Below are 10,702 nucleotides of genomic sequence, written 5' to 3'. Positions count from 1 at the left end.
CGCTGGTGTCGAACAAGGCCCCGCCCGCCCTTCCCGCTGCTCTGATGGCTGCCCTCCTTCTCCGGTCGCTCGGCTCGACTCTCGTGTGGGGAGCAAGGCCGGCTTTCGCCCGCAGGTCAGTGTCGCCTTTGGAGCTGCAGCCGAGAAGCGCCCCGTCGCCACTTTGCACCCGGGGAAGGGCCGACGCTGAGGAGGCTCCTCTCCTCTCCGGGATCCCGTCTGGTGCCGCCGTGCCCGCCAAAGAAACGCCCGGGCTCTGTGCGCGTCTCCGGGGGAAGCTGAGTCTCTCCTCTGACCTTGGCTGAAGCTCAGCAAGCCGCGTTTCCAAAGGGGCGCTCGGGAAAAGCCGGCTCCGTCCTGGAGAAAGGCGGGAGGAGCTTGTCCCGAGAAGGCGGGAGGGCGTTTCCCCCTCCCTTCTTGGTAGCTGAGCAAACTCTTTGCACGTGTAGCTATAAAACCCCCCCACCCCCTAGTACAGAGATAGGCAAAGTCGGCTCTTCTATGACTTGTGGACTTCAACTCCCAGAATTCCTGAGACAATCATGCTAGCGCAGGAATTCTGGGAGTTGAAGTCCACGTGTCGTAGAAGAGCCAACTTTACCTACCCCTGCTCTTAAGTAGGAGCTTGCCTGTGCAGGGGGGATTACATCTCTCTCTTTTTTCCCTGTGAGGTAATGCAATGGGGGAAAGAAAAAAGAAGAAAAATTCGCTTGGTTTACTTGGGGCTTTGAAAGTTGCCCGGGCAACCGTCCTATGGTTGGATTTGTAAATTCAACGTTGGGAGTCTGAATTTTAAATCGGATTTAAGGTTTGACGGAGGATGTGCTGCCTGTCAAGATAGCAGAGGAATCATCTGGGAAAGAAAAACGGGCTTTCCTCACCCAGCGCAGGAGTTTGGTGTGTGTATGTTGGGGGGTTTATTTATTTATTTTTAAATAATCTTTATTAAATAGAAACATTTAAAATATTTCATTTTCATTTTCATTTATTTGGATTTGTATCCCTCTCAAGGCGGTGAGGAAACAAACGTAAGAAAAAATTTACAAAGTACGTACTATTGACTAATCATAACATATATATTTAGTCATCAAAATATTTATTTATTAGATTTCTATGCCGCCCCTCTCAAGGCGACTCAGGGCGGCCTACAACATTAAATATAACAACATATAAGAAATTTAAATAACTATAAAAGTTATGAGTCCTCGGAGAGGGGCAGCATACAAATCCAATAAATAAAATAAATAAATAAATAAATGAAAATTTACTAAAAAACCCCACATTTTAAAAGATTCCATGTACACTTGCACACATTCATCCAGTCCAATCCAATCATATCTAGTGATGGCCGGAGACAGTCCCATCACTCACGGCCCCCATGCCCGCCGGTAGAGGTAGGGTTTTAAAGCTTTATGAAATGTATGTATCTCCAGAGGGAGTTTGTTCCAGAGGGCTGGGGCCACCACAGAGAAGGCTTTTCCCCTAGGCTCTGCCAGTCGACATTGTGTGGCTGATGGGACCTGGAGAAGGCCGACTCTGTGGGACCTAACTGGCTGATGGGATACATGAGGTAGCAGATGGTCCCGAAGATAATCTGGTCCTAAGCCATGTAGGGCTTCGTAGGCCCTAACCAGCACTTTGAATTGGGCCCAGAGACCAATTGGCAACCAGTGCAGCTTATGATGTTGTGATGCTGAAATGTGGGCAGATCTTGGTAGTCCCGCTATAGCTTGCGCGGCTGTACTTTGCACAATTTGTAGTCTCCGAACACTGTACTTTTTATTATTTATTAGATTTGTATGCCGCCCCTCTCCATAGACTCGGGGCGGCTCACAACAACAACAAAGACAATGTAAGAACAAATCTAATAATTTAAAAACACTAAAAACCTCATTATTAAAAGCAAGCATGCACACAAACATACCATGTATAAACTGTATCTACACACAAACATACCATGTATAAACTGTTTTACATGCACACATTTTTCAAAGCCATTTCTAATTACAGGTAACCTCTCAATTTACCAATCGAGTGAGGTCAACTTATATTATTGACCTCACCCGATTCCTAAGAGGTCAGTAAGCGCGCATAAGCGCACCAGCATGCATACCTTCCAGTAATGGGTTGCTACCGGTATGGTAGAGCAGTGTTTTTCAACCAGTGTTCCGCAGCACACTATGCGAGACATGGTCAGGTATGCCGCAAAGCTCAGCTTTCGAGACTGGAAGCTGAGCTTTCTTCTTCACGCCTTCTTTTTCGCGCCTTCTTCACGGCAGGTGAGATTTGGGGCCTGGCAGGAGGGCGCTGGCAGCAGTGGCACCGAGCAGTAGCCGGGGGCGGCAGCTGCGAGCGGAAGCTCCAGGATGGAGGCACCAGCAGCACCCCGCCTGGCTGGAGCTTTACTGGCGGCGGCGGCATCAAGTGACCTTTGGGGCCCAGCGGGGTGGGAGTGGGAGGGCGCTGGCAGCAGCGGCACCGGACAGTAGCCGGGGGGCAGTGGCTGTGAGCAGGAGCTCCAGGGCGGAGGCACGACAGTGGCGGCTGGACATGTTGCTGGACGCTGTACATGCCGGCGCTGCGGGGCTGGCACTGGCCCGCTGGCTGGGCCGGGACGGAGGTGCCAGCCCCATGCCCAGCGCAGCGCCAGCATGTATGACGTTCTGCAGCACGTCCAGCCGCTGCTCTTCCCACTCGCAGTTGATCGCTCTGCCGCCGTTCCGCGGCTACTGCCCAATACTGCTGTTGCCAGCGTGGTGTACGAGAGAGAGAGATAGCAAGAGAGACAGAGAAAGAGAGAGAGAAAGAGAGAGGAAGAAAGCAAGAGAGAGAGAGAAAGAAAGCAAGAGGGAGAGAGAAAGAGATAAAGAAAGCAAGAGAGAAAGAGAGAGAGAAAGAAAGAAAGAAAGAGAGAGAGAGAAAGCAAGAGAGACAGAGAGAAAGAAAGCAAGAGAGAGAAAGAAAGAGAAAGAGAGAAAGAAAGAAAGAAAGCAAGAGAGAGAGAGAAAGAGAGGGGGAGGAGGGAGAGAGAAAGACATGGAGGGAGGGAGGGAGGGAGGGAGAAAGAGCAAAAAAGAGGAAGGAAAAAAGAGAGAAACAAAGAGGGACGGAGAGAGAGAGAAAGAAAGAGGAAAGAAGGGAGATTTTTTTTGTCCAACCTTTTTTTAGCCCCCCCTTCCCCCTCCAATGTGCCCCAAGATTTTATAAATGTAAAAAATGTGCTGCAGCTCAAAAAAGGTTGAAAATCACTGTGGTAGAGGATGATACATCAGTATTGCACAGTGTGCTGCGCACGAAGCTTTGGTTCTTTTGCATGCACACACACATTTCCCAGCGTATTTTTGCTTTGTGCACATGTGCAGAAGCAAAATCTTGGGAGGGGATGTGCACGCTGGGGGGGGGGCATGAATTAACAACTATCGTAGCCAAATTGTATGAATGGTATGCATGGATATTCTCTTGATATTTTATTAGAGGTTTTAATCAGGGTTTTATGGTTTTAGATTGTATATTTGACTTCTTTTTTTATTGTTTTTGTATTAAGCTGCCCTAAATCCTTCGGGATTGGGCGGCATAGAAGTCGAATCAAATAAATAAATAAATAAACTCCAGGGGGCAGCCCTTCAATTCAGTAATTCATGTAACATCTAGTAAAAATGTTGTTGGTTAACTGACGCCTTGGCTTACTGGTCAGGCCTACTGCTATTTTCTCGTGTTCCCACTCCAGATTCAGGCAGCCTCAGCGAAATCATCGCCTCACGCCTTCCGATGATGAGCATCTCCAGAAAACAACACTCCATCGTTTGGAAAGAGAATCCCCAAACATCATGTTTATTGAAGATCACAATAATTATGGTTTCATCGTCAGTGGGACCAACGTGATAGGCCCTTGCGCTATTTTGCCACAAGCAATCCTGCAGTGGAATGTGAGTAAAGTTTTTCAGTTCCTTAATAAGTGATACGTGAATCTCTTCCATTCAGGATATATACAGTGGTACCTCTACCTCCGAGCGCCTCTACTTACGAACTTTTCTAGATAAGAATCGGGAGTTCAAGATTTTTTTGCCTCTTCTCAAAAACCATTTTTTACTTAGAAACCCGAGCCTCCGAATCTGTAACCGGAAAAGGCAGGGAGAAGCTTCCGTGGGGCCTCTAGGAATCTCTTTGGAGAAAACAGGGCCGGAAAAGGCAGGAGAAGCCTCCGTGGGGCCTCTCTAGGAATCTCCTGGGAGGAAACAGAGCCGGAAAAGGCAGGAGAAGCCTCCATGGGGCCTCTCTAGGAATCTCCTGGGAAGAAACAGGGCCGGAAAAGGTGTGGGGAAGCCTCCGTGGGGCCTCTCTAGGAATCTCCTGGGAGGAAACAGGGCCTCCATCCTCCCTGTGGTTTCCCCAATCGCATGCATTATTGGCTTTTACATTGATTCCTATGGGAAAAATTGCTTCTTCTTACAAACGTTTCTACTTAAGAAGAATTAAGTCACAGAATGAATTAAGTTCATAAGTAGAGGTACCACTGTATTTTCTAATTTTAATATATTTTTCCTTATATCCATTTACAGTGAGTCCTGGCTTAATGATAGGAACTTCCATCATAGTAGAATGGAATGGAATGGAATAGAATAGAATAGAATAGAATAGAATTCTTTATTGGCCAAGTGTGAATTGGACACACAAGGAATTTGTCTGGTGCATATGCTCTCAGTGTACATTTTAGACTTTTAATATTAGATTTGTTATTGTATATTGTTTTATTACTACTGTGAGCCGCCACGAGTCTGCAGAGAGGGGCAGCATACAAACCTAATTATTATTATTATTATTATTATTAATAATAATAATAATAAAAAAGAAAATATAGATTTGTCAAGAATCATGAGGTGCAACACTTAATTATTGTCATAGGGGTCAAATAAGCAATGAAGAAACAATCAATATTAATAATATGTGTATGATTTTAGACTGTTTATCTGAATATGTTATTTCTCAAAGTGAACTTTAATTCATGATAGTATATCTGTGTGTGGCTGAGTAGCTATTCACAACCAATATCAATCTAAACGTTTGTGTGTGCTTAACCTTAATAAACAAGAATTACTCTGCTCATACAATAACATAGTCCATTTAAAACAGTGCTTCTCATTGGATAATATAAGTAGAGATTAGGGACTGGAAAAGTAACCTTATGTAAGAAAATTGATCCGGACAATACGCTGTTCACAAAGCACTTATGTATGTAAAGAGAAAATGTATAAAATCTTAAAAAATTAATAAAGCAGTATTTCTCAATCTTGGCTACAAGATGTGTCGACGCCAACATGCCAGCTGGAGAATTCCGGTCATTGAAGTCACAGTTACACATTTTCAAGTGGTCCAGGTGGAGAAATACCTGCTTTTTTGTTATGCTTGTATATTTGCTATTGGAAGAATTGGTCTCTCATTATTTTGTTTCAAATTCCAGATTGGCACATATAAAGATATTAGCCCGGAGAGTCTTGTGCTGTTCTATATGCTGGAACCCAAAATAGGTACAAAAACCCCTTGTGGATCTTGGGATGGGTTTTAAGAGGGTGGGGGGGGGGGTTTCTGTTTTTTTTGGTTTAGTTTCGGCCTTAAGGAGACTGTGTCATCTCACTATCCTTCCTTGCCTTCCCCTGTTGGTTGGCCTAGAAATCGTGGTCCTAGGAACAGGAGCCAAAATAGAGAGGCTGGATCCCGATATCCTAAAATGTTTGCGGCAACGTGGGATTGCTGTGGAAGTACAAAGCACGGTAAGAGATGGTGTGGTAAGGACAGGAAGAAGCAGATAGCGAGAAAGATTAGGGGGAGAAAGCGACGCAATAGAGTTTTCTTCTTGTTCCAGATTTCATGAAACCTCAAAATAAAAAAAGTTGGGTGGCACAGACAGCATGAAACCTCACAGCCTGCTGCAGTGTTCGGCATGCTTAACATTCTTTGTATAGGGGTTTCCTGCCTAAATCTGTTGTTCCCATTCCTCTACTCTACTTTACTCTATTTTGTGTTAGCAAAACACAATTTTGTGTTAGCAAAAACTTCAGAAGAGCAGGATTTAGGGGTAGTGATTCCGGACACTCTCAAAATGGGTGAACAGTGCAGTCAGGCGGTAGGGAAAGCAAGTAGGATGCTTGGCTGCATAGCTAGAGGTATAACAAGCAGGAAGAGGGAGACAGTGAACCCACTGTATGGAGCGCTGGTGAAACCACATTTGGGATACTGTGTTCAGTTCTGGAGACCTCACCTACAAAAAGATATTGATAAAATTGAATGGGTCCAAAGACGGGCTACAAAAATGGTGGAAGGTCTTAAACATAAAATTTATCAGGAAAGACTTAATGAACTCAATCTGTATAGTCTGGAGGACAGAAGGAAAAGGGGGGACATGATCGAAACATTTAAATATGTTAAAGGGTTCAATAAGGTTCAGGAGAGAAGAGTTTTTAATAGGAAAGTGAACACAAGAACAAGGGGGCACAATGTGAGTTTAGTTGGGAGAAAGATCAGAAGCAACGTGAGAAAATATTTTACTGAAAGAGTAGTAGATGCTTGGAACAAACTTCCAGCAGACGTGGTTGGTAAATCCACAGTAACTGAATTTAAACATGCCTGGGATAAACATATATCCATCCTAAGATAAAATACAGGAAACAGTATAAGGGCAGACTAAATGGACCATGAGGTCTTTTTCTGCCGTCAATCTTCTATGTTTCTATTCCATTCCGCTCCACCCTACCCTACTTTACTCTTTCTACTCTGCTCTAATTTAGGTTGCATACGTCTAGTCCTCATGATTTGTTTCTTTAAAGTGCAGAGAAATGCACATGGAGGGTTTTTTTTTTAATCTCAAGAAGTCTTTGTTTGCATTGCATGTGCCAGAAAATTTGGCCGTAATGCCTTTAGCATTCTGCAATGGAATTTGCATTGCTCTTTTCCTCCATGGGCATTGGCATGTAGTGATTTGCTAAAGCATGAACTAGCAATGAAAATGGATACTCGTCTTTTTCTCCACGCTGATTCCTTTCCTTGCGGTGCATTTTTCCCTGCTGGCTTTGAACTTGCCCAGCTGTAACTTATGCTTCTTATGGGTGGAAACTAATCAAGGGGAGAACCAACCTAGAACTAAGGATAAATTTCCTGAGAGTTAAAGCAATTAAATCAGTGGAAGGAGTTGCCTCCAGTATTGGAGGTTTTGAAGAAAAAGAATAATTTAATAATAATAATTTATTAGATTTGTATGCCGTCCCTCTCCGAAGACTCGGAGCAATTGGACAACCATATAGGCCAGTGGTTCTCAACCTTGGGGTTAGGGCCCCTTTGGGGGTTGAACAATTGTTTCACAGGGGTCGCCTAAGACCATCGGAAAAGACAAATTTCTCATGGTGTTAGGAACTGAAGTTTCTATTCTGGCGCCTTGGAATGTATTTTTACAATCCGACCAATCAGGCGTTTACAGTGTGAGTGTCCCTCTGACCTTCCTGCCAATCAGCATAAAGCTCTGTTGGGGGAATTGACGCTAGGCTTATGGTTGGGGGTCACCACAACATGAGAAACTGTATTAACTGTATTTGCCGATGACTCTAAAGTGTGCAATAGGGTTGATATTCCTGGAGGGGTCTGTAATATGGTAAATGATTTAGCTTTACTAGAGAAATGGTCAAAGCAATGGAAACTGCAGTTTAATGTTTCCAAATGTAAAATAATGCACTTGGGGAAAAGGAATCCTCAATCTGAGTATTGTATTGGCAGTTCTGTGTTAGCAAATACTTCAAAAGAAAAGGATTTAGGGGTAGTGATTTCTGACAGTCTCAAAATGGGTGAGCAGTGTGGTCGGGCGGTAGGGAAAGCAAGTAGGGTGCTTGGGTGCATAGCTAGAGGTATAACAAGCAGGAACAGGGAGATTGTGATCCCCTTATATAGAGCGCTGGTGAGACCACATTTGGAATACTGTGTTCAGTTCTGGAGACCTCACCTACAAAATGATATTGACAAAATTGAACGGGTCCAAAGACGGGCTACAAACATGGTGGAAGGTCTTAAGCATAAAACTTATCTGGGAAGACTTAATGAACTCAATCTGTATAGTCTGGAGGACAGAAGGGAAAGGGGGGTGGGCATGATGGAAACATTTAAATATGTTATAAGGTTCAGGAGGGAAGTGTTCTTAATAGGAAAGTGAACACAAGAACAAGGGGGCACAATCTGAGGTTAGTTGGGGGAAAGATCAGAAGCAACGTGAGAAAAAATTATTTTACTGAAAGAGGAGTAGATGCTTGGAACAAACATCCAGCAGAGGTGGTTGGTAAATCCACAGTAACTGAATTTAAACATGCCTGGGATAAACATATATCCATTGTAAGATAAAATACAGGAAACAGTGTAAGGACAGACTAGATGGACCATGAGGTCTTTTTCTGCCGTCAATCTTCTATTTTTCTATGTTTCTATTCCATTCCGCTCTACCCTACCCTACTTTACTCTTTGTACTCTTTGTACTTGTACTCTGCTCTAGGTTTGGGGGAATTGACGCTAGGCTTATGGTTGGGGGTCACCACAACATGAGGAACTGTATTAAGGGGTCGCGGCATTAGAAAAGTTGAAAACCACTGATACAGGGTTTCCTGCTTGAGCAGGAATAGAAAACCTCCAAGGTTCTTTCCAGCTGTGCTAATTCTTTTATTATTCCTCATCTCTTTGGCTCCATAGCCTAATGCTTGTGCCGTTTTCAACCACCTGGTAAGCGAACGACGTGTCACAGCTGCTGGACTCATACCTCCTACGCCTGCTGCCATGTTTAAATAAGGCTTTAAGGGCGAGACGAGACGAGAGGCATTCTAAGCAGGCCAGAGAAAGAGACTCTACCGTCATGGCTGCCCTCCCCTTCAAGGGTCTATCAGCTGCTTCCCCCAGTCACAGACAAACGTCAGCTGCAACCGTCACCAAAAGAGCTGGATTTTTTTCCCCCAGGCTTAAAGCGAGATCTGAGGTAGGACGCTCTTCCTTGCAGTGCAGCGTGAGCCCGGTGTGGAAAAGAAGGCCTTTTTCAGGCACCACTGCCTTGGAATCTCGTTGTTGTCTGAAACAACTGTGGGCTGTTTGTGAATTGCTGGCCTTGGAAGAAATCTGTTGGGTACACTGAAATAAAATTATTTGTCCAAAATTGATTTATAGTCTTTGAGATGATGTTTTTAACGTGGGCTTCTCTACCCACTCTGTGATCTAATTTGTGTGTGTGTTGTAATCATAGGTTCATAGGCACTGAACATTGGGATGGAATATTGCTGAAGGGTGATGTTTTAGCCTAATGGGTGCTGTATAAACCTTATTCTTCCTCTATGGAAAGGCAGCAAAGTCCAGGCTGAGTAAGCAAGCTGCAGAATCCATGACCACGTGGAAAATAATTAACTTGATATACAACATGAAGAAAACCTATAGCTAACTTCCATATAAGGAAATATACGCTTTACTCTCATTCCTTTGCTAATCACCAGTAAACACACAATCCAGGAAAAGGCAATGAATGGAGCTTCCGTTAATTATCTATAGGGAAGTCACGAGGAGGTTGCCTTATACAGCGCATGAGTGAATGGTAGTTGGAGGATGGCTTAATGTATGTGGCGTTCGCGAATTGGTTATTCTGTACCACATGTCAGGAAAAGTAAAATACAATAAAAGGAGAGATCTTGATTCAATCGAGGTCGTCTCATTGAGAAAACTCCGTTGCTTCATTTTGATGTGGCAATTATGGCATCCTGTGCCTCCCTAGAAGTCGACCCACTGGGGGAGGGCAGTTTGCCTTCATGTGTGTGTGTGTGTGTATGTATATCAGAATCCTCTGAGAGAGGTGGCATATAAATCCAATAAATAATCATCATCATCATCATCATCACCATTACATACTCAGCTGCTGCAAAAAGATCGCACAGACTGACTACAAGCATAGACACGATGCTGTGGCACAGATGAGCCACTGGAACTTGTGCCAGAACTACCATCTACTAGTGGCAATCATAAGCCCGAAAAAGTGGTCGAAAATGAGCAAGCAAAACTACTGTGGGATTTCAGACTGACCGAATTTTGAAACATAGCACACCAGACATCCTGATTGTGGAGAAAAAGAAAGTATGGATTATCGACATTGCAATCTCAGGAGACAGCAGAATTGAGAAGTAGCTAGAGAAATTAATGAAATATGAAGATCTGAAAATCGAGCTGCAACGACTCTGGCATAAGCCAGTGAAAGTGGTCCCGGTGGTGCTTGGCATGCTGGGCACAGTGCCAAAGCATCTCAGCGGACATTTGAAAACCATCGGAATTGACAAAATCTCCACCTGTCAATTGCAAAAGGCTGCTTTACTGGGATCAGCAAACATAATTCGCCGCTACATCACGCAGTCCTAGGTGCTTGGGAAGCACCCGACTGGTGATGAAATACGAAATCCAGCATAGTGATCTCGTTTGCTGTGTTGCATTGTTATAATAATAATAATAATAATAATTATAATAATAATAATAATAATTATTATTATTATTATATTTGTATGCCGCCTCTCTCCAAAGACTCGGAGTGGCTCACAACACCAAAACAGTACAAATCCAATAATTAAAAGCAATTTAAAACCCTTAATATAAAAAAAACAGTCATACATCTCAGACAAATCATACATAAAACGGAAACGGCCCAGGGGAA

At 43.8% G+C, this 10,702-nt stretch overlaps 1 protein-coding gene across 1 annotated transcript; it reads left to right on the top strand.

The window, feature by feature from the left end:
• On the top strand, positions 1-9,727 carry NDUFAF3 (NADH:ubiquinone oxidoreductase complex assembly factor 3). The gene is made up of 5 exons (XM_070735715.1): positions 1-115; positions 3,728-3,926; positions 5,459-5,525; positions 5,668-5,768; positions 8,719-9,727. The coding sequence occupies exons 1-5, from the start codon at positions 45-47 to the stop codon at positions 8,812-8,814; spliced, it is 534 nt and encodes a 177-aa protein (XP_070591816.1). The 5' UTR covers positions 1-44; the 3' UTR covers positions 8,815-9,727.
• The last annotated feature ends 975 nt before the right edge of the window (positions 9,728-10,702 follow it).

This window comes from Erythrolamprus reginae, chromosome 2 (genome assembly GCF_031021105.1).
Source record: "Erythrolamprus reginae isolate rEryReg1 chromosome 2, rEryReg1.hap1, whole genome shotgun sequence".
In the NCBI taxonomy this organism is placed as follows: Eukaryota; Metazoa; Chordata; class Lepidosauria; order Squamata; family Dipsadidae; genus Erythrolamprus; species Erythrolamprus reginae.
This window is presented reverse-complemented; position numbering and strand designations above follow the sequence as displayed.